Source organism: Columba livia, chromosome 2 (genome assembly GCF_036013475.1).
Source record: "Columba livia isolate bColLiv1 breed racing homer chromosome 2, bColLiv1.pat.W.v2, whole genome shotgun sequence".
In the NCBI taxonomy this organism is placed as follows: domain Eukaryota; kingdom Metazoa; phylum Chordata; class Aves; order Columbiformes; family Columbidae; genus Columba; species Columba livia.
In genome coordinates this window covers 29,953,793-29,976,114 of record NC_088603.1, presented here as the reverse complement: position 1 = coordinate 29,976,114, position 22,322 = coordinate 29,953,793, and the positions used below count along the sequence as shown (strand labels likewise).

The following is a 22,322-nucleotide window of genomic DNA, read 5'->3' as shown; positions in this document are numbered from 1 at the left end:
TCTGTATCATCAAAGAGGAAAGATGTGAAATACAATCTGACTGATTAGATTGCCTTTGCAGAGGGCTTAGAAACTGAGTGTTTTAACTTCAGTAAACCTGCTGTTAATGGGTTGTGGATTGTAAAATGATCCTTCATTCTGAAAATACAGATGAGCTGGCTTCTACATATGTGGTGTACTCTGAAAGGAGAAGCCAAGGAGGTTATCAAGGACTGAATGCAAAATAAATGCTACAGAGGACATCTCCTGCTTAAAAATATGTTTTTAGTTTTAAGACTGTCATTATACACAAGGCAGATAGTCATCTTTTTGCCTCCCCTACGTTACCTTTTTTCTTCTTGATTGACAGTCCCCTTTCCTATGAACAAGTCTATATCACTGGGTAGACAAAAATGAAAAATTTTTAAACAGCCTGTTCTTTTGTAATATATGTAAGGTCTGACCAGTCTAAATACAGCAGAATGACAGAAAGGAAAAGTTTCATTGTATCGATCACCTTTACTTCTAAATATTTTCACATCTGAGCAATAATCACTTTAGGTTAGTAACTGAACAGATCATATTTGCTTTCTGACGGTTACAGAACAGCATTGACCAGGATAATTATTATTTTCATCTGAATGCAGAGAGCATCAGCTTGGAATAGTGCTGGTGGGACACAGTAGGTGTGTTTGAGATACGTTATCAGTCAATTTGTACATAAAACTTTAAACTGTGATATTTTACATTGTCACAAGGGACTCATAAATATTAATCTCCATCAAATTTCAGGGCAGGTTACAAAATAACTTTTAAACAGGTGTTTGAGGACAGTTGAAGATATGGGAAGTTTTATTATCCAGTGGTTTTCATTTGCTCTTGTTTTGATTTTATTTTTGTGGACTGTATTTTGAATTCATGACAGTAGATCCTGCAAAAGTATTATATGCAACGGAAAGCTAAAACACACAAGCAGAACTGAAAGAAAATCCACTTAAATGCAAAGCATTCTCCCCCTAATTACTGGAACTGTATTAAAATCATATAAATCCTATGATCAGTTTTTACCAGCATGAAGTCATGTAGTTCAGTGGGGCCTCACCGGCAAAACTGGGACTATTATAACACTCAACATTTTCCATTTTTTTCAACCTTTCTCCTCCAACTTGCATCCAGACACTGCTGTATAATTTGTCTCTGTGCATTACAGTTTTTTTCCTGGTATCTTTTATGTGGATTTCATGTGACAGGTTCAGCAATTACTTGCTGAAATCATTCTCCAAGCCCATGGGTGGTCTCCAAACCATACAGCAAAGGAATTGAAAACTGAACAGTATTACAGACCAATAAGCCTAACACAAGATTACTAGTAATGAGATACGTGTATTTAACATTACATTTTCATAGCTCAGGCTCAGGAAGAAGAATATTTAGAACACCAATAGTAGTAGGATGCTTTAGTACTGACAGCAACATAGTCTTTCTGTAGCTCCTTAGAGCACAGAAAACCAAAACTCTTCTAGCCGATGAATTTCACTTAACGGAAAATTGAGTTACAGCAGGAAACCAGACTGTGTTTTACCAGCACTAGCCCTTCTGCTGCTGACAGAAAAGACACACAGGTTCATGACTTTGTTCTCTTCATCTATCAAAACCTTCAGGTATTTGTCAAAACCACATTTCTTTGTTAGAAAGAGCATAAGCTGCTGACATGTCTTCTGAACACATTCAGGTTTGAAGGAGTGTTGTATGATACTAAGTAGACAAGGACTTGACATTAGTAATTGTGTCAAGGACATCCATACTGTAAAATAAAGTATTACAACTCTAGCAATGGTACTCAGTATCTTTATCAGTTATATATTCACACATGCACACTGTTTAACACATCCATTTATTTAATAATTCTCTTTATTTAACTAATATTTTGTTATTTCTAGATAGAAACCAGAGTTTTTTATATCCTTATAAAGTATTTGGTGCCCTATAAAAGTAATACCTATGAAGTCAGATAAAAGATAATACCTTCTTTACTGTGAAGGGGATAAGCTGCCACAACAGTTTGGAATAATGAGTCTTTGCTTGAGGAATGCAAAGGACTTCACTTTTAACTCAACCTTTTATGTGTTTTCTCACAAACAAAAACACAAACAAAAGGCTACCAAATGTAACAAGTTAATCGTGATTTCCTGTTGTCAGGACCATCAATATAAACATAGAAGCTCTGAAGCCAGAACGCTATGATACAAAAATGGTGTATTTTTAACTGGAAAAAATAATTAATTATGTTATAATCACTACAGCCTTGTGCTAGCTGGAGAAATGAAGAAGCTGGTTGGTTGGGGTTTTTTAAGCAGTAGTACTATCTCTGTCTAAATTCTATTTCTAAAGTTATCATTTTATTTATTCTTGACCTACATAGCTATTGGAAAAAAAGCTTGTATCATAAAGAAATATGCCATAAGGATTTATTTTTCTCCAGTGATCATCTGGCTTTCATTCTCAGATCTGCTTATGATCTATTTCTAAAATGACAAAACACAGATGATTAACAGTATTAAACATCAGAGTACAGATGCTATATTTTTTGTTATCCTTACTCAAAGCTCTGTCTTTATAAGCCATGTCATTATCTCACACAGTTCATATCAAAATTCCTAACCACAGAGGAAGAAAGATAATGGAACTGAAACTCCAAGAGAGTACTTAAATAAACGTTATGCCAGATAGATATTTGATTAAAAAATTATGTAGCATTTACCACAGTTCCTTATACTACCAATAAAATGAGACTTAATCTTTTAAAATAATCTAATTGAATTAGAGTAATTTCTCCCTTCTATTTCAAATTGACATCTGTAGGTAACTGAAGCTTACATATCTGTATTGTTATCAAGATACCTATGCATAGGTTTAAGATTTCATCCATAGATAAAGCAGATTTCCTTCTGGCAATTAATTCATACAAATGTTGACACATCACTTAGAAAAGCTACTTTCTAAAATGTTATTTACAAAATTTATTCATAAAATTCTACATCACAAAGGGAAACCACATAATCATGTGGGGTTTTTTTTCCAGAATAAGATTTACGTTGAAACAGACTTTAACTGCAGTTTCAGACTTCTATTTAAATTACTCAAATGAGACTTTTGCACTTTTATCCTGAGATTTTTCTAGATTTTTTCACTCTCCCTTTCAGAATCACTCCATAGAGCTTTTCTTTCTCAACATTTCTGTTTCTTCCTTCTGTTAGTTACAAAACCTGAGGTTCTTTTGAAATGTAATGTTAAATGCACATTGGCAATTCAGATCTACTCACTTCTGTGTTGAAATAGGTGTGCAAAAAATAAAGCCACTTGCCTGCAATTTCAGTTCCTAGCGGTCGAAAGGTCCCCCTTTCCTTGGTTACAGAAGTGTGAATATACACATGCATACACTTTTGGAAGATCTGGATGTTGGCATCAAATTCAGCCTCAGGCAAAGCCTATGCAAACACTGTCACATCTCCCAGGGCATTGAAATAAGCTATAGGAACTACAAATGTTGATCGCAACCTGCATTGGTTTGATTGAGGATTGTGTTAGTAGCTTGGCTTTGTTCTTCTTCTCCTTTCTGACGCCCATGATGGACCTGATTCAGAAATATTAATCTGAAATTTTCAGGCTGACCCTCACTTTAGCTGAGGTTGGCTTGCAACTTGTCTCCATTTGCCCCCTGTAATACTTCTTATTATAACCTGGGCAGGCTTCCCATGCCATTTAGATTACAGCTTCTCCAGCCTTACACTTATATCCCCTTTCCATTATAAGACATGTTTTTACAACTCCAAAGTAGTAAGCATCCAATAGTAAGAGTCCATATGCAAGTTTAATCTTAAATTCAATATCTGACAGAAGTCAATTAAATTATTTATCTGTCAAGTAAGCCACAGATTTTTTACAAGATAGGGGCAACAAGAGAGAGAAAAGGTACGGATCCACAAGCCCGTTTCAGTTTCCCATGTAAATCTGGTGATGGTTGAGTAGCTGCTTGTCTTGTTATTTTATGTATCCCTTTTTCTGTACTTCCACCCCTTGCTAAAGATTAAGAACACAAGCAAAGTCAAACCATAAGCTCAATATGAGTGCCTGAGACTAACCAATACCATATCGCTTAGAGAAAACAGAACACACAAGTTACATTATTGCCTGTCCTGATCTCATTTTTCTCCAGTCTAATGCTCAAATCTGACAATTTGAGAAAAATATTTCATTATTTGTTCATCATCTCAGCAGGTTATATACTTTAAGAATATTTTTCTCATCTGCATTTTAGAAAAGCACATAATTTAGTCAAGACTTTTACCTAATTATGTTAATTTTTATTTCATAAATACCAAATAAGTAGTGGTAACACAAATAGGCTGAAGTCAGTAAGACTAAGAGTATGAAGTACATGGTTACCTGCAAGATCAATGCTTTGCATGTCACTCAAGTAGCATTTATTCTAGATAATCTAAAGAAATAATTCTATGTTTTCCTACTTTTTAAAAATTGCAACTAAAAGTAAGCTGTGCACACACAAAGACAAAAAGCACAGGAGACATAAAGAGAAGAAATAATAATTGACAGTTGTATCACACAAAACTGATCAATGTAATTACATGTCAGTGCCGCAGTTCAGTATGAGTAAAACCAAGATTATTCCATTAATATTCCACTAGCCAAGAAACTTCCAGGCTTCAAAATATTCTGGCATGTTCTAAGTAAATACAGCTGTCAGACCTTTTAGTTATGTTTCAAGCCATTATATAATATAGAATATAAATATACTTGAGAACCATAAAAGAGTAAGGGACCAGTCCAAAGACAATTGAAGTTAATGAAAAGCCTATCACTGATTTTATTTGGCCCTTAATAACTCCTGGAGATAGATTTGTTAAAATTTATACTAAACCTCATACTGCTTATCCAAGCCAAATTACATTAGATTTTTCTACTTAAGTCCTTTACTACATAAGTCAAATATAGTATATACAAGAGGTTAAATATGAAAGAGAATTAGGAGCTAAAACCTATTAAAGATGTCATTACTTCTGAAAGCTAAACAGACTGTCAACAGCACGTACATTTACATGGCAGTTTAAAAATTACCCTCTACAATTTTTAAAAGCGTTTTGAAAAACAAATGGCACTCAAAAGGCATGCAATTTTCAGAAAAAAAAAAAGCAAATTTAACCTCTTGTAATGCTGTAATGTTAGCCACAGAATAACCAAAATAAATTACAACAATTACAACAATTAGTGATTCTCTGTTTGTATTTATTTGGTGTCAAAGATAAGGATGGAGGATAGAATCAAATATCTAATTCTGAACTGGATCTGGCAATGTGTCTTAGTGTGTCTTCCTGTCTTAAGGATGTTTTGGTACATTAGTTTCAGAGCTGTTAAACCATGTTTTTAAATCAAATGAACCTTAGCTAAGTTGGAAGTCACACAACCCACAATTTGAAGGGGAGATTGGAATTTGACTTTAAGGACAGAATTGATTAGATTAGAGAAAGAATGTTAACAATTTATTGGTTCAGACAGGACAAGTTCACATACCATTCACGTACTGGCACAATTGAAAATAAATTATTTTTACAAACAAAAATAACTAAAAACATTAAAGGGCAAATGCAAGAGAACTTATCCTTCTCTGATGATTTTGGATCTGCCCAGAGCTGTGGGCAGTCTCTCAGCCATCTGCTCCTTACAGGAGGAGTGTTATCTGCTGAAGGCAACTCTTTTCAAACATTTAGCACTTGGCATTACTACAATGGCCCTTTGAAGCTTTGCAGGGAAATCTCTCCCAGCTTCCAAGTTCTGCTCACAGCTTTATTTGGAGTTATCGTCCGTGTTCTGTCTCTGCACAGATAACAAATACAGCAACACAGGTTTAAAGGGCTTATTCAATTTTTCCTTCCCTACCATACAGACAGGCTTAATGGTCCAGCACTGGGGATTCATTTAAGAAAGACTTGTATTCATACTTTTGGCTATACAGTTTGAAAAAAAAGGCTTATAATAAATCAGATATAGTGGGAACTTTTAGCTTAATCAGATTCTTCTCTAATTGTTTACCTGTTTACCTTTATTTACAAAATATCACTAAAAAGTCCTACCTTTATTTACAAAATATCACTAAAAAGTCCTAAGTATCAGATCTGGGTTTTGTTCCGGACAGCACCCACCCACTCAGCTGCTGCCCTCAGCACTCGGTCTCTGCTCCCCCCTCTCCTGTGCACCAGCATTCACACTAATTACTTCTTACTCCAAGCAACCTACTACAAGCACTGGCTTTGTTCTAGGTGATCCCCTTATTTACCTTTGAGTTTAAGGCTTGGATACAACGACAAAAAACCTTTGTGGCTTTGTCTGGAGCCAAATACTTTTAAAACTCTAAGGTGATTTCTGATTTCCAGTTCACACCTGAACAGCCATGCACACATAATCGTGAATGTACATATTTTGGCAAACAGTGCTGATTGTTCTTCCTGATTTAGTTACCTATAATACTTAAGGCTACTGCTCCTTTAATCAGCCGGATAGCCACTTGCCTGCAGCCCACTCTGGGCTGTTCCCCCAAATGCAATTTGAGATAACATCATTTTGTTAAATACTGTATAAGGCATATATTTCATATATATTAAGTTCATGATCGCAGGTGCAGTGTTATAGGGACCACACTAGCACATTGGCAATAGAAGTGACAGATGAAGTAAGAAGTAGCTATGTTGGCTGCACTTATGAGAATGTTCCCTTTTTTTCTCTTTCACATTTTTTAAGGATTCCTAGTATGCATACACACACCAGAGCTGTACAGTCATGAGCTTATACAGATAATGATTAAACCAGTACAATCTAGGTGCAGCACCAAGGACTTAGCATCAGCAGAGCCACCTTCTTTTTTATCTGAATTTTTAAACTTCTGCAATGACTCTATTTTCAGCATTGCCCAGTCCCTGTTCCTCATCACCCAACACGTCTGTTTTCTCCGATTTATCACTACACTCTTCCCTCCCTAATAAGTTGGTCCTGAGTCAGCAGAAATTCTTCTACTCAGGCTTCATTCCAAAAAAATAATTTACTTCATTCATAGATGAAAATTAAAATCCACCTTAAATTAAATATATATTTAAAAGCTTTCCTGAACAAACTGAGATTACTAAATTGGACCTTAGCCTTGGAATAACTTTCACAACCAACCTTACATCTCTCTTTTTCCATCGTTATCCATAAAATCCACTCTGGGAAATGCTGCTCTGTGCTGCAATGTCTACCACTGATCACTGTGTCATGTTTTTAATCAAACTTTATATGTGTACAACACTAATGACTTGGACTACATAATCATTTGTAGTATCTTAAATACTTTCTCCATTCAACATTCTTGTTTTTTGCTCCCAAATATCTTGCTATTTTATCAATATGCACATACGAAATTGTAGTTTGACTTCATATTCCACCATGAGTGAAAGGGGTGTTTTCACGAGTGCAAAACAATTTTACACAGCTTATTATTTACTTCATTAAAACTATGTAAATTACTGTCTAAAACTGCAACCTGCTGGAAAGACCTATACTCCTATTGTAAGCACGAGGCTGTTCTAGAATTACTTTCATTTTTCATAAATTCACTGTCAGCGACACAGGTCTGTCTGTCACCATGAGCGCCAAGTACTACTTCTGGCAAGCTGTCAGCTCTTTAACTACAATATGCTCTTGCTCTTCTGTCGCTCTAAGAGGCTACAAGGCTGATAGTAGCGGACAGAGCTGGTAGAGGAAAAGCAGTGCGAAAAGATGAAAGGTATCTTTACTCCATCAGCCATTATTGCCACCTCTTTCGGTCTCCTGCATGATCCATGATGAAAGGTGATAATCCTCCTGTAAATACCACTCCATCATGATAAACAGAGGTCAAAGAAGTAGTTCAGTGTTTAAATTTTGTCAAAGCTTCTCACGTCTCTCTTTCCAGGCCCTTATTTTTTAACTTGTTTTGTAAAATACCTCTTTCTTTCCTTTTGTCTTCTTTATAAACACACTGTTTGGGAAAAAAAAATAAATAAATAAACAAAACCCAGACTAATTTCCAATGTACAGCTTTTCAGGATAAAAGGTTATCATATCTAGTAACAACCCAGATAGTTGACTAACCAATTAAGAAAACTCTTTGTTAAAATTTCCATGAATGCTTAGGAGAAAAGTGTCTGCCTCAGAGAACTGACAGAAATCCAAGACTGAATTCAACTCCCAGGCTGTGCCAGCTATTCCTTTTGAAAACTCAGCTGCTGTCATGGAGCTGAACTGCTTCTTCCAGCCTAAAGGTTCAGGCACGAAAGCAAACAGAGGTTGTCCACACAATGATACAGCATCTCTTCCTCAACTCCAAGTGCTGATGATACCTCCTTCTGCAAGGAAACCCGTTCTGCAGAGCCACCCAGGTCAGCACCTCCCGGAAGCAGTCCTTTCTGAACATTTTACACTTGCAGATGCTTGGAGGATGGTGGTAAGCTGTGTTTAATACCAGCAACATTCATATGTTTGCTACATATCCTACAGAGAACGTGAATCATTTCTGTGGACTGCTGTATAGCTTTGTGTGTGCAAACTAGTTCAGTGTCTGCACAACCTCAGGCCTACAGGGAAAAATACTAGCATTACCAAAACTTAAATGCTGAAATTTGTCATCTTCTTTGTTCTCTGTTAACCATGTCCAATGAGGAGCATCACCAAGCAAACCTTGAAACTTAAGTGCTTAAAACTGCTGAATATTTGCTAAACTTGTTCTGCATTAATGTTATCAAACAAAGCAAGTTGTAATTATTCCTAAAGCAGAAGTATAAAACATTTCCGGTGATCTATGGCATTGACTAAAGCATTCATGGCAAACTATGTGAAACTGACCCTTTTTCAGCATTTTACTGCACATTAGGAAATGAATACAGTTACGGGTCCAAGGACAGACAGTAGGACGTTTCTCCTTCATGACACCGATCAGTTCTGGGTCTGTCTGGGCTACAGAAAAGCATTTCCATAAAGCCTCCGACAAACATCGCTGTTTCGTTTGCTTGCCTGCTGATGACATCCCTCCATGGAGAAGCGGGGCAGAGGATGCCCAGACCGCACCCGCCGTCACCGGGCACCAGCCGAGCGGAGCGGACACCCCCAGCGCGACCCCCGGCAGGGCCGGGCTGGGGGCCGGCATGGGGGCGGGCTGAGGGCCGGGCCCCGCCGAGGACCCCCCAGGGAGGGGCGGCACTAAGGCGCGGGTGGCCGCACGGAGCCGCCAGAAGTGCGCGGAGATTGCGCCCGGCCCGGGAGCGCGGCGGCGGAGCGAGTGGGGCGGCAGCGGGGAGCGGCGGGGCCATGGCGGGGGTCGCTCCCGCAGCCCGCCGGCTTTGGCTCTGCGCGGCCGTGCTGGGCTGCCTGGCGGCGGCGGGGCCACGCCGGCGAGGTAAGCGACACCGAGAGGGGCGAGCGGCCCCGGGCGGGGGCATCGCTGCCGGCAGGTGAACGGGAGGGCGCGGAGACGGCGGCGGAGCTCAGCGCAGGGAGAGCAGCGCCTGCCCGCAGCAGCGGCGCGTTTGGAAGCGACCCCGGGCGGGGAGCGGCTCGGTCACGTCCTTGCCCTATACTCGCACATCCCTTGTTTTCCAGCCCGATGGTCCCGCGTAGGTAGTTTCAGTGGAAGAGGCTTAACTTTATGAACTGACAAAATAGGTATTGTCATTGGCACAGTGCACCCGCAGGGAAAACCTACCGAGTGAAAATCGAAGAACAGGAATCTTAGTTCTCCCACTTTCTTCCTTACTCTCTTTTCCGTGAGTGCTGGAGCACGTGTGGTGCATTAGCACACCCTTACCTGGGACCTTGGCAAAATGCTTTGCAAAACCTGTGCAAAAACCATATCTGTGTTGTTTGAAATTTCTGAGGAAAAAAAAAAAAGCCACATAAAGGGAAGATACAATAACATATGGAGAACTACTAGAAAATATTCTGTATGCACATATTTTACTTTTTTTTTAAGGCTGTGCAACTATTTGCTACCTTTACAAAGCATCCTTTAGGTTGTGGGCATGAGTGGTTGAGCAGTTTTAACACCCATTCCAATAATGCTGTTTATACAGATGTATTAATGTGTGCGTGTTGAATCTATTTTCTTCATGGTTCCACATATAGGAGTGTTCATGTTCCTGTTCCATGTCATTGTGATACTGTCATTGCTTCAACATTTGTGATCATGTCTCATCCAAACAAACGGTATCTTTTAGGTAAATAGTTACGTTCATTGTTATGTTCTTCTTTGAAAGTGTTTCCCTAAACTTCTTCCTAAAAGTTAATTCCTTTCTGGTTTAGTACTTTGAAAGAGTTTAAATCCACAAATACGTCTGAGCACTTCTGTTAAATGCAGTCTTAGTTCTAATTTCTGCCATGGGATGTTGTTACACTGTATCCTTTGCAGTCGGTAGGTGCAAGAAAAAGCACATTTAGGATTGGAGTAAGCACGCACTAATGACAATATATTTTTATCTGTAGTCATTTGCCAGATCCTGGCCTTTGGACAGCAGGAGATATGACCTAATAAACTTTCTGTACCTGAGGAACTGAGTTGCCATTCCTCCCACTGTGCCCTTGGCTGCCTGTACTCTATGAGTCTTTTGTCTTTGGCTTACACCCAACACTCCTCAGTCCCTGACTGCCCTGTCATTCTGGTCTTGCCCAAGAACAGGTGGAAAATCGTGTATCAGCCTCTCCCTGCAGATATATGGGAGCAGAGTTGTGAACAGGGAATTGAAAATTCCTTCCTTTGCACAACTCATTTTCCTCTGCCCCACAGGCAGTTGTCAGGAGCCACTTAAATATCTTTGTGGGAAACAGGCTCCTGTGTCTTTCAAGCACCTCTTTGACTTTTGGTTAATGTGTGTTGTTCAGAGTACCTGTTACCTGACCCTGTTTGTGGCAGCTGTGGTGAAAACACCCATGTGTTGGCAGTAAGTGCCCCTAAGTGCAAGAGTGCAGTTGCCTGACGCTTGGCCCAATGGTCTGCCTAAAATCGTCCAAACAGAACTTAAATAACGGTGGCTTTTCAAAGACAATCCTCCAGAAACAGGTACCATTGTCACTTCAGAGATTTCATCTATATGTCTCCCAAAAAGGCCTGATGTATTTGTACTAGTCTGTGTATTTTAATCTGTTCAGGTAGATTACTGGAAAAATCTGCCCAATATAGAGAGCAGACAGGAAGGAAACAAACAAACAAACAAACAAAAACTAAACCAACCAAACAAGCAAACCCACAAACCAAACCAAAACCAAAAACCACCTCTCAGAATAACACAATGTAACAAATACATACAGTGAATTTTGGGTAGCAAATAGAGCAGATACATGGTATCTGAAATGCTGCATTAATGCTGAGATGTGCTAGCCTCACTGAACAAGGAAGTTTTAATATAAACTCAGGACTGGATTTAATAATGAGGCCTCAGCCTTTCAATTATAAGCAGTAGCTGTGATCCAGTGAAGCACTTCCTGTTACTCATCTTCCAGCACAATCCTATCTTTGTGTTTAAGATGTTGCAAAAGTCTATTTCTTTTGGGGCTTCAGATCACATTTCTCATTATCTGGCAGGACCAAGTAAGTCTGTGATGGATCCAGGAAAATTCACTGTATTAATTCTGAAGACAGTCAGGAAAAAGCAAATATGGAATCAGATTCTTCCTGACTTGCAGAGACATCAGTTAAAGAACAGTAGAGAGCTGTAAGACGGTATATAGAGTATTTGTGGAAAGAAGCACTGAATGTGATAAAAACCCCTCAAATTTTGGGGAAACAGTTGCATATTTTCCCAAGCCAGATTGCTTTTCTAGCAGACAGCATGTAGTATTTGGACCTCCAAATAAAATGGGAGAGTTTGACTTCCCAGAAATAAGTCTCTCCTGATAGCCTATTGTGTGTGTCTCCACTAGGTCAAGTTAAGCCAATGGTCCAATCTTCAAAGGAGGCTGAATTGCACAGTTTAAAGTATTCATTTGTGTATTTCCTAATTAGAAGTTTGACTTCATTGTCTAAAGCAAATATTTACATTTCAAGTTAATAAATCACTAATACATTTAAAGGTCCTAAAATATAAAAAAAAATTATAGTCCCATATATATATGGAAAGATTTCCACCAAGAATAATAATTCTTAAATCATAAATTCTGTTAAAACTAACATGAATTTTCCATTTTGTATCAGGACATGTCAGTGTTTTGTGACTGTGGACGAAGATGGTGTAAGTCAACAGTGGCATATATGTCTTTCTACACTTTAATGTTCCACCTGTACTAGCCCATAGGTAAGCTTGCCCTGTGGGTAAGCTTCCTTAGCACTTTTCAAGCACCAGACCCTGTTTTCAGTTCCTTATTGTTTTGTCAGACCTGCGTCATTAGGTTGCAGATTGCTGGGTGTTGGACACAGGCAAAGCTTTTCTGGAGCATTACAGCAAAATTGTTATTCATAATTCTGAGAATGAAGTTTGAAAGAATGCATATATCAATTTTATTTTTCTTTTTATTATAAATCCTAGATAAGGAAATAATTATTTCAGTGAAAAATTTAGCCATCTCCCCTCTTAAATGCCTGTGATTTGAGGGGGTCTGGCCTGCAGGGGTAACTTTTTCCAGAAGAACACAACATTCAGTGTTGTGTATGTGTCTATAAATATTATAGTTCTACTTGTTTCTGCTGTTGCTAGAGTTAGACAGCACGTCAGCTACACACTCAGACATGTAATAAAATATTTTAATTTTTAGTATTGATGGTGGTAGTTGTTTTCAGTTGCTTTGCAGAACGGGTAAGGAAAATAAAAGGAAAAATCAACCAGTGTTACACAACATGAGATTTCCAAGCAATAACTACAGAAATACTAGCATACTTCTAAAAAGGAAAAAAGAATACACAAAGAGCTGGGTGACACTTTAAAGTGATGTGCATAATAAGAAAAAATGTACTTGATCTTTAGTAGGATTTATAACGCTATTACAAGTGAGTACAGTCAGCTGTTTTAAAGATCTATCAAATGATGATCTAATTAAACTGTGGAGGAAAAGAAAGACTTGTCTCATGTCTGGCTTGATTTATTAATGGAAGAGGTAACAGATATTAATTGTTTCAGGAGCGATTCGGTTACAGGAAAGAAATCTAATGAGGATGCTGTATGAAAGGGAGAATTCCAATAAAAAATAGAAGACAGGAAGAAACTTTCACAATGATTCGTAAACTGCTTGTGCTGAAGCTTGCTTGGAAAACATTTCAATAACACACATGACTGACCTGTGATTCTTCAAGGGCTTTTCTTCAAATTCCAATGAGGGATAAAGTCTCAGTAAGGTCAGCTTGTATGGACACGAATAGCCTAGAGGCTACTACAAACAACTCAGAAGCACAGTGGTGGCACAGTCAATCACATTGACTTCCAGCTGCCCTTAGAGGATAGAAGATAAAGCTATTGTTACCTGCCTGGGTAGCCTAAAGCCATATCAGATTAAATCTTCACTTTTTGAAAGACTATGGGATTCTCACACTGTGCTTGAAAGACATTAAGTCTGTTTTTTCTCCTGGGTATCTTCTCCATTCAAAGGAAGGGAATTACCTGATTTTGAAACTGTTCTATAATTGTGGTTATCTGTACAATGATGTGAAAGCATGTGGTAGGTAGCATAATACTGCATGATTTGAACCAAAATATGTATGTAATCAATTACACAATTGCACCATGAAAAATATGGGACAAATAAAGAAAGAAAAAAGAACAAACAAACAAAACACACACACAAAACCAAACAGCAAACCTGGGAGTGACAACTGAAGATCAGACTATTAACATTCAAAATGCAGAATTTTGCTTACAGCTGCATTTTTAAAAATTCATTAGTAGCATAGTAGAGGCAAGAATTAAGATTAACTGTGTCATTCAGCATAACCTGAAATTACAACCACAGTCGTCATCGGTATCCAGTTTTAAAAGCAACATAAACAGATCTGTATATTTTAAATGTTATTTCTTTATAAACATTCTCTTACTTTACTCTTCCATACTTTCACTTTACAAGCACATTCACGAACAAGAAAGGCTGTTCGGTATGTTGCAGGCAAATATGCCATTAGACAAAACTATTAGTGTCACTGTCTTTGACAGGAGTCAACTCAGCTGCCAGACCAGACTCAGAAATTGTGGCATTATGCTTTATTTCTGAATGAGTCTGCATTAAAAACAAACAAACAAACTGTTGTAAAGACTTGTTCAGATTTTGATCCTTCATTTTACCTACCAGCGATTTTGAGATTTTTCTTTGAGGCCACAAGGTCGCTTAGTTGTCCAAAAATATGTTTGTCAGTTGTATTTACTTTATTAAAATTTTGCATGTTATTAATGCAAATTGACTTAAAATGTGTAACTAAGTATCTGCCCATTTCTGTACACACTCTTGCATGTATATGCAAACTATATGCAACTACCTCTCATCCATGTGAGGGTATTCTTCATTTCATGCATAGGAACCCTGTAAAGTGGTAGCCTATTTACGGAAGATCTTTGGATAATCCTTACTCCCCCTGAGGTAAGATTATAATCCTCTCATGTATCTGACACGTCATTTTTATTCAGGTTGTTAGGTTTTAAAAACATCAGTGGAACCAGAAAGTCAAAATCCAGAGATAAATTATAAATATATTCCTCTCCTCTGTTTTTACATCTGGGATAAATGCCTAATATGGTTATTAATTTCCATTTATTGTCCACTTAAAGGAGGTAAAGTTACCACATGATGAATTATATTAAGTCTTAGAGTGCTAACTTACCCATTTGTTGTTGTTACTAAGATTTAAATATATTTTTCAGTAAAATTAATTTCACGTCATACTGTGATATATCCATATTTTCCAGTTAAAAATACTTAACATCTTTTCTAACATGCCTGGTACTCAAAATAGTCTTACTCCACAGTTCTTGAATGCTCTCCTGGTGGACATCAGATCCTGCAGAGCCCTTACCGAAGTGTTGATTTTGATTCATCCCACCTCCAGCAGTCAGCTATTCAGGATTTACTGTGTGACCATTCCCTAACACCAGGATGGTATCGCTTTATGATTTTTGATAAGCCTGCTGAGATGCCGACCAAGTGCATAGAGGTATTGTTACAACTCATTTGATTATGAGAAATAGATATTTTTCTTAAGAATATTTCAGTGGGGTAGGTATAAAAAAAGAATACAGTTATGGAGGCTGATGTGGAGGAATTAAAATCCATTAACTGGACAATTAAGTCTTAAACGTTGACAATTTTGCACTGAATGTGCAATAGCAGAGGATGATGAATTACGTTGCTTTTAGAGCACTCAAAAACTGTCGTGTATAGTCACTACTGAATATTTTCTCAGTGGCAGCATAGCAGGGATGTCATGTTGCAATTGTGTAATGGTCAGGCTGTTAGGAAAGCCATGTGAAAGCTGTACGAAGATTTGCAGCCACGTGAATCCAGTAACTGCGGAGCTTTTAAAGTGATCATGTTAGAGAGACGAGATTACTTCTCAAATGACTTGAACTAACAGCTAACTGAAGATTAGTTGCCTTGTCATCTGCATGTCCCCTAAGACTCAAGAATTACTTGGAATATTTAATACTTAAGACTGGTAATGCTTGATTTTGGAGTCATTCCAACAGCTCTGTGATAGTTATAGCTCTGTGATAGTTGTAGCCTAAGGAGATATAGCTTTGTAATTTCCTATTTTAAAACATTTCCTTGTTTTGTTTTGTTTTGTTTTAAAGTAATTAGAGTATTCACCTGTGACTTTTTAAATAATTTAAACAGCTTGGTCACAGTCTCTTATGGAAAAAAATAAACAAAAACTACAACAACAAAACAACAAACAAAATCACCCAAGCAAAACAAAACCAAAAAACCCAAACGATTACAAACAAAAAACCCACCAGAGAAACCCAATGATGAAACACTTTTAAAGGAATATGAAATAGTCAAAATATACTAATAAAATTAAATTGAGTTTATAGCAGCACCTCTTGTGTTTTTTTTTTGTTTGTTTGTTTGTTTTTTTATTAGATTTTATTTTTAATTAAATCTTGACAGCAGTATAAAGCCACAAGTACCTTTAATATGTAGTTGACTCAAGGACTCAGAGGACTATGTTGCAGAGGCTACTGTTACCCAGGCTTTTATACTGCACAAAACTAGCGAAAGGTATGATTCCTAGAGGACTTTCTTTCAGTTAGATTTAATACAAACAAATTAATTAACTAGTTGTATTATCTCAAAATGGATACTGTTACACAAAGAACCAGCATGATAAACAAGGAGAAAAAATAATCGTTTTCAGAACAGAGGTTAGATTAGCAAGATACTAACTCGTATCATCTAGGAATGTTTCAGAAATCAGACCAAACTTCTCAGTGCTTAGTAAATGTTTAGTAAAACTGGGCTACCATCCTTATACAGAGGAGTCCAAATAGCTACTGTTGGAAAGAGATGGCTTCAAAACTTATTCAGCAAATGAAACTCATATATTGACATCTGCTTATTTGCATCTGTTGACAAAACCAAAACATTTATTTTGAAATCTCAAAGTCAAAACATTAAAACCTAAGTAAAATGGATGTTTTGTTTGGGAAGTTTTCTTCTTTCTTTCCTTTTAGGAGAACTTTTATTATAGCTATATTTAATCCTTGACAAAGGTTCAGACCGTTAAACATTCCATCACATTTCTGTCTACTTCTCATTAATTCTGTCTGTCTGATGGATTGATGGTAGGCTCAGATATTCTAGATTAGGAAAGTGTACTTTTGAGATGAGTAATTGCTTAATGGGTCTGCTGTAGTCTGAGGCCTTGTGTCGCTATCAGGTCAAAGAAAGGAATACTTGAGGCACTGTATGAAGAAAAGGTTCTAAAAATCTCACAATTTTGGATTTATAGTTTTCATGTAAATACTTTGAAATGCTAGCTTTAACATGCTGGGTCCTTCTAAGTATTTCTCTTCAGTTCGCTTTCTGCAGCACATGAAAGACAGATGTAATATTTATCTCATTCTGGTAACCCATGAACCAGGTTCCTTCTTTGCCTCCTTTTCTCAGGATTTAATTTTCTGTATTCTACTGGTAAACTCTGGTGTTTGCTAAATCAGACTTGCCATGATTGGCACTACTGTTAAGTCGCGAGCTGCATGGCAGCTTCCTTGATCTGAAGACCTCACATAGCCACAGTGGTGTGGGGTGAAGGGGACTGTTCCACAGCACACTTCTCACTCCATGAGGGAAAACACTGAACGAGGCTTGTATTTGTGAGAGGAGGAGCAACAACCCTCTTAAATCACCTGTCAAATTGGCATCTGAACCACAGACCTTGTGAAGCCCACTGCTTTGTAAACACCACAGGATTTAGGGTTACTACAAAGTCCCTGTGGTTGTTTGAGGGGTGCTACAAGCATATCTGCATCTAAAGGTGAGGAGTTGAAAGGTAGACTGGGCTTGTCAGGTGTCTTGCATTTCTGGCTAAGGCTGCAAGCCAATGTCAGCTGGCCACATCTCTTAAATGACATCCAGGAGGTTAGCTGAGCCTTGAGTCTATAGCAAAGGGCCGATAAAATGTGTCAGCTTTAACGCCTTTAGCTGATATTCAGTATATGTGTGTTCTGCCCTGTATTTGCTGTGCTCTGATAGCATTCACGCAGTTACTGTAGGTTAGTGAGTACAGAGTAACCCACTAAACCATAACACAATTGTTAGCTTTTTTGGGCTAAACACTCACATGTGGCTCCCAGTTAATTTCCTCAGGCACTAAATTATAGCCTGTCTTTAGAAACACAGATTCATTAGACTCAAAGAATGACTTAAGTCTCTTTTGTGTATATTTGTATTCGACCTTGAGGAGTAATGTAAGTGATCCCTCAGTTATGCTGTCTAAACTTTGCTAAAAGCTCATGCAGGAAATTAATTGAATACATATGTACCTCTCATTAAAGCACAGCGACAGTTTGATGCAGCATTAACCATTTTCTGATGTTTTCCTCTGGTGCTGAAGATGAATCGCTGTGGTACTCAAGCCCCTGTCTGGTTGTCTCTGAGGGAGTCAGAATCCATGCCTCGACCTGGTGAGATCAAACACTTAACAGCTTGTGCTACATGGCAGTTTTTCTTCAGCGCTTCAAAAGACTGCTGTCTTTTCCGAATTCCTGTCAGCGTGAGGAACTGCGGAGATTTCTTTGTTTATTTACTGCAGCCCACCCAAGGATGCATGGGGTATTGTGCAGAAGGTGAGAAAATGTGTGCTCTGACTCAACTAACATCTGTGGTTTTAGTAAGTGTGTTTCACGGGTATTTGGCGGAACAGAAATTTCTGCAAACTTATTAATTGAAATTTTCCATATAATGAGGTGGGGATATGGCACTACCCAGAAGTCAGAATTCAGAGTACCTACATGGCACCCATACTCTGCAACTCCCCATTACTGACTATGCATAGAATTGTGTGTCAGAATAGATTTTAAGAACTTGACCAAACTGTACGTATATAAATTACTGTTTAGTGTTGTTAGGAATATTTTTCTTACTGTAACTTTTTCATAATTGTTCTGGAGAGTATACACATTGTTGCTAGAAGAAGATTTAAGACAGAAGTGCTCTATTGATACACACTTTATTAGTACCGTGAGAAAGAACTGAAGTGGAGTCCTTTTGCAAAGTCTCACGTTGTCTTGGACTCTGGGGCTGTAAAAGTGTGTTAGTGTTCACAGCTCAAAACTTCAGTATTTTGTTATTCATGCCAGATGTTTTAGATGACTTAAGGAATCCTAGAGTCATTTAGGTTGGAAGAGACCTTTAAGATCATTGAGTCTAACCATTGAGGAAGGCATGATCAAATCTTTACAATTATAAATACTGTGAAATAGTGACAACTTAGTGTAGTAGAAAATTCTTCTTAGTTCATATAACACACTCTTATGAAAATGCTAGCAATATTTTAATGCATCATATACTCTATTGCTCTAAGTCATATTCTCTTATTACTGAGTGCTTGCAAAAGCTGAAGAGCAAAACTATCAGTGGGCTTTCTGGTGCTTTATTGACCCATCATTACACATTTAGGTCCAATTGTTAAGGTATTCTCCAACGGTTTACAGACAGAAAAAAAAATGCCAGAAATGGGCTATTTCAGCCTGCAAGTGTCTGAAGCAATGAAGAACTCCTGCACTATAGGACTCTGCATTTGCTACTGATGATGGCTCATGAAGAGGAGGGAGGATATAAAAAGCATAGGCAGAGAGCTAGCTGAGTTTTACTGCTTCAAAACAAATAGTCATGAAACAGAAGTCTGGTTTGCCTCTGGAGGATACTGTAAATCTGAAACACATTTTGGGGTTTAAAATCCCTCTTTTAAGACTGTGTTTTCACATGAAGTGCATTGTACTCTTGTGCTTCTTATTGTATCTAGGTTGCCATGTGTACTGTGTTTTCTCTGTAGCACTGGATAGCTGTAAACACTTGATGCAAATTTTCAGTCTCTCCTGAACATGCTAAGAAATTCAAATGTTGTATCACTGAAGCATGGAACATCAAAAGCTGCTCTGCATTCTTTTTGGTGAAGGGGGTTTTCAGTGTTGGCTGCTGCCTTTTTGACTTAGTTTTGAATGGAGTGACTAACCTCTTTTTACTGCTGTTCTAAATGTTTAATCAAAGTGTGGTTTGTTGGGGTTTTTTTAATAATGTTCAAAGTAGCAAACAATAGCAATGCACAAGCACTTTTTCTTAGGCCACTGCATGAAAAATGATTTTTCAGAGCAGGTCTGCCTGCTTTGAGTTTAGCTGTCTAGGATTACAATTAATGAATAAGCATTCAGATGTGGACTTGGGGAAACAAGATCTGTATTCAAGATAATGATCTAATTCCTTTTTATCTGCTAACAAGATCTATAAATTATGGCTGGATACACCTGCAGTAAAAGATGTAGAGGTGGTAGAATGTTCTGTACCCTTCCACCCAGTTGTAGCCAATCTACTTGTAATTTCCAATACAAGGCTTTTTACTGACTGCTACCATAATTGTATGTGAATAGTATTACAAGATTGCTTCTGTTCTGCTAATTTACACTTCAGTTAGTGTCTTGTGATATTTGGCGTGTTTTTAACATATGGCAATAATTAAAGAGTATGGGTGTACATACTCTGTATGTGTGTGAATATACAATTTAAGAAACATTTTTAGTTGTTACAGATGCAAACCCACAGACCTGTGGTCCTGAGGGAAAGGAAATTCAAGGTGTCTGTAGCAGTAAGTAGCTTGTTTTGATTTTCAAGACTTTCTGTGCATCTGTGACCCAATAATGTCAACATTTAGTCATATTCTGTCTTGAATAAAAACAGGTTCATGTTATCAAGTGTTTTGCCTGGTTGGTTGCAAAATGAGCAGTTTGGAGGTAATTTCAGACCTTGGATTACAAATGCTTTCATATCATGATATTCAGAATAAGTACCAAAATGTTAAAAAAGTAATTTTAATAATGCTGATTTACAGATTACTTTGACTCTTGGGAAGTCAAATATAAGATGAATCTACAAATCATTCTGTTGCTCATTCTGTTCTTTTTTACTTAGCCTTTCCCTGCTTCCCCCTTTCTCTGTAAGTAAGTACTCTTCTGTCAGGCAAATTCCTTTGCATGTTGCTCTCTCCTGTCTGGTAAAATAATTAATTACATTTTATTCCCTTGGTTTTGTTTTTTTTTTCCCCATTCTTCATCACATTCCTATGGGCTAGGATATAATTAACAGCTGAGAAAGAGGTTTTTCTCCTTTTAATAATGAATAAAAGTAATATACACATTTTATCTGATTCTCTAAGCAATTATATAATGTTTTTGCATATGAAAAAAGGTAAATATTATTAGCATACTAATTGACAAAATGTATGTCAGTGTCATTTCATCTGATATTGTTTCTGCATAGAATAAAATGTGCAAACAACACTTCTGTTTGACTAGGTAACCTGGCTGCTTCATCATCTCCATCTGTGTCACCACCACTACCAGCCATTCCTGAAGTTGTAGCAGAGTTGATCAAAGGCAGCATTTACCTAAGGTGTACTTTCGGTGCTCCTTTTGCAAACAGCTCAGTCGGATTCATTATAACTTGGTCAAGACTTTCTCCTGAAGGTATCAAAGAAGAACTGAAACATGAGACAGCAGTTCATACGTTCTCACTTCTAGAACTAGATGGGATAAACGTCAGACTTGGAGATAGAGTATGTTAAAAATAAATATGTTGTGTTTGTATCTTAGTAAATCTGTTATTTCTCCTTGATAGCTATTTTATCTAAAGGCATATGATTTCATAAATGCTCAGAGATACTAACAGTTGTTAGACAGAGTCACAGCACTGTGCTGTATAATTTTTGTTGACAGAAGCATTTTGCCTCTAGTTGTTATTTACACCAACAGTGTTCATATGAATGTGAAAATACCACAGAAGATTTATATAATTGTCACTGCTGTTGAGGTTTTGAGACTTAATACAGTATAGTGTGTCTACAGGAGATAAATGTTCATTCAAGTTGCATCTTCTTTACCCTCTACTGTGATTTTGTATGATACTGTAAATTAGGAGGATTTTTGGACACAACTGCATCTGAGAGGCCATAAGAGCTAGAGGCTGTGAGAAGCTGTGTTTTTGATTCACTGGATAGATTTATTTACTCTGAATCAATAATGAGCTGCTGCTTGATGGCTTTGTCTCTAGTGTCAGATTTAAATGGTTTAATATCTGCCATCAAAAGCAGTGGGAGTACCTGCATTAACTTGCATGGTGGCAGAATCAAGGTCTAGGCTCTCATGGTAACTTTGACAAGCTTAAGCATTGGAAAATCAATAAGATTTCTATCTGTATACATAAAAAATACAGGTTAATTTTTCCTGGCCAAAATCAAAACCAAAAAAAGCACATGATTGATGTATATGTGCATGTGTGTTCAAGTCAAAGGCAGGCTGCTTGGATGGCTTATGGACAACAAGAGCAAGTGCTAATCCTCAAAAATCCTCTGGGGATTTTTTGAATAGTTGCCTGACAGTATTAGCTCAGTGGCAGTCAAAAGGAAAGGCACAGTCATAAACTACCTGCTGCTGCTATGAATCCTTGGTTTTCTCAGGATCTCAAATATTGCATGTATGCTCAACACATCTCAAAAGGGATACATCAAAATAAACAAGCAAAAAATACAAAGCCAAATCAAAACCACAGTGTCTAATAGCATGGAACTGATTCAGTAGAGGGAA

At 37.6% G+C, this 22,322-nt stretch overlaps 1 protein-coding gene across 4 annotated transcripts in view; it reads left to right on the top strand.

Annotated features, from left to right (window-relative positions):
* Nucleotides 1–9,268: 9,268 nt before the first annotated feature.
* Nucleotides 9,269–22,322, top strand: part of VWDE (von Willebrand factor D and EGF domains) — a 45,343-nt gene continuing 32,289 nt past the window's right edge. For 3 of the 4 annotated variants that reach the window (XM_065051181.1, XM_065051180.1, XM_065051179.1), the window contains exons 1-5: nt 9,269–9,460; nt 14,997–15,181; nt 18,083–18,314; nt 20,264–20,329; nt 21,036–21,295. In XM_065051181.1, coding sequence (XP_064907253.1) covers nt 9,373–9,460; nt 14,997–15,181; nt 18,083–18,314; nt 20,264–20,329; nt 21,036–21,295 — 831 coding nt within the window. In that variant the 5' untranslated portion in view covers nt 9,269–9,372. Of the gene's footprint in view, nt 9,461–9,523; nt 14,611–14,996; nt 15,182–18,082; nt 18,315–20,263; nt 20,330–21,035; nt 21,296–22,322 lie in introns of those variants that run through there. The other variant, XM_021300832.2, reaches the window with a different exon arrangement.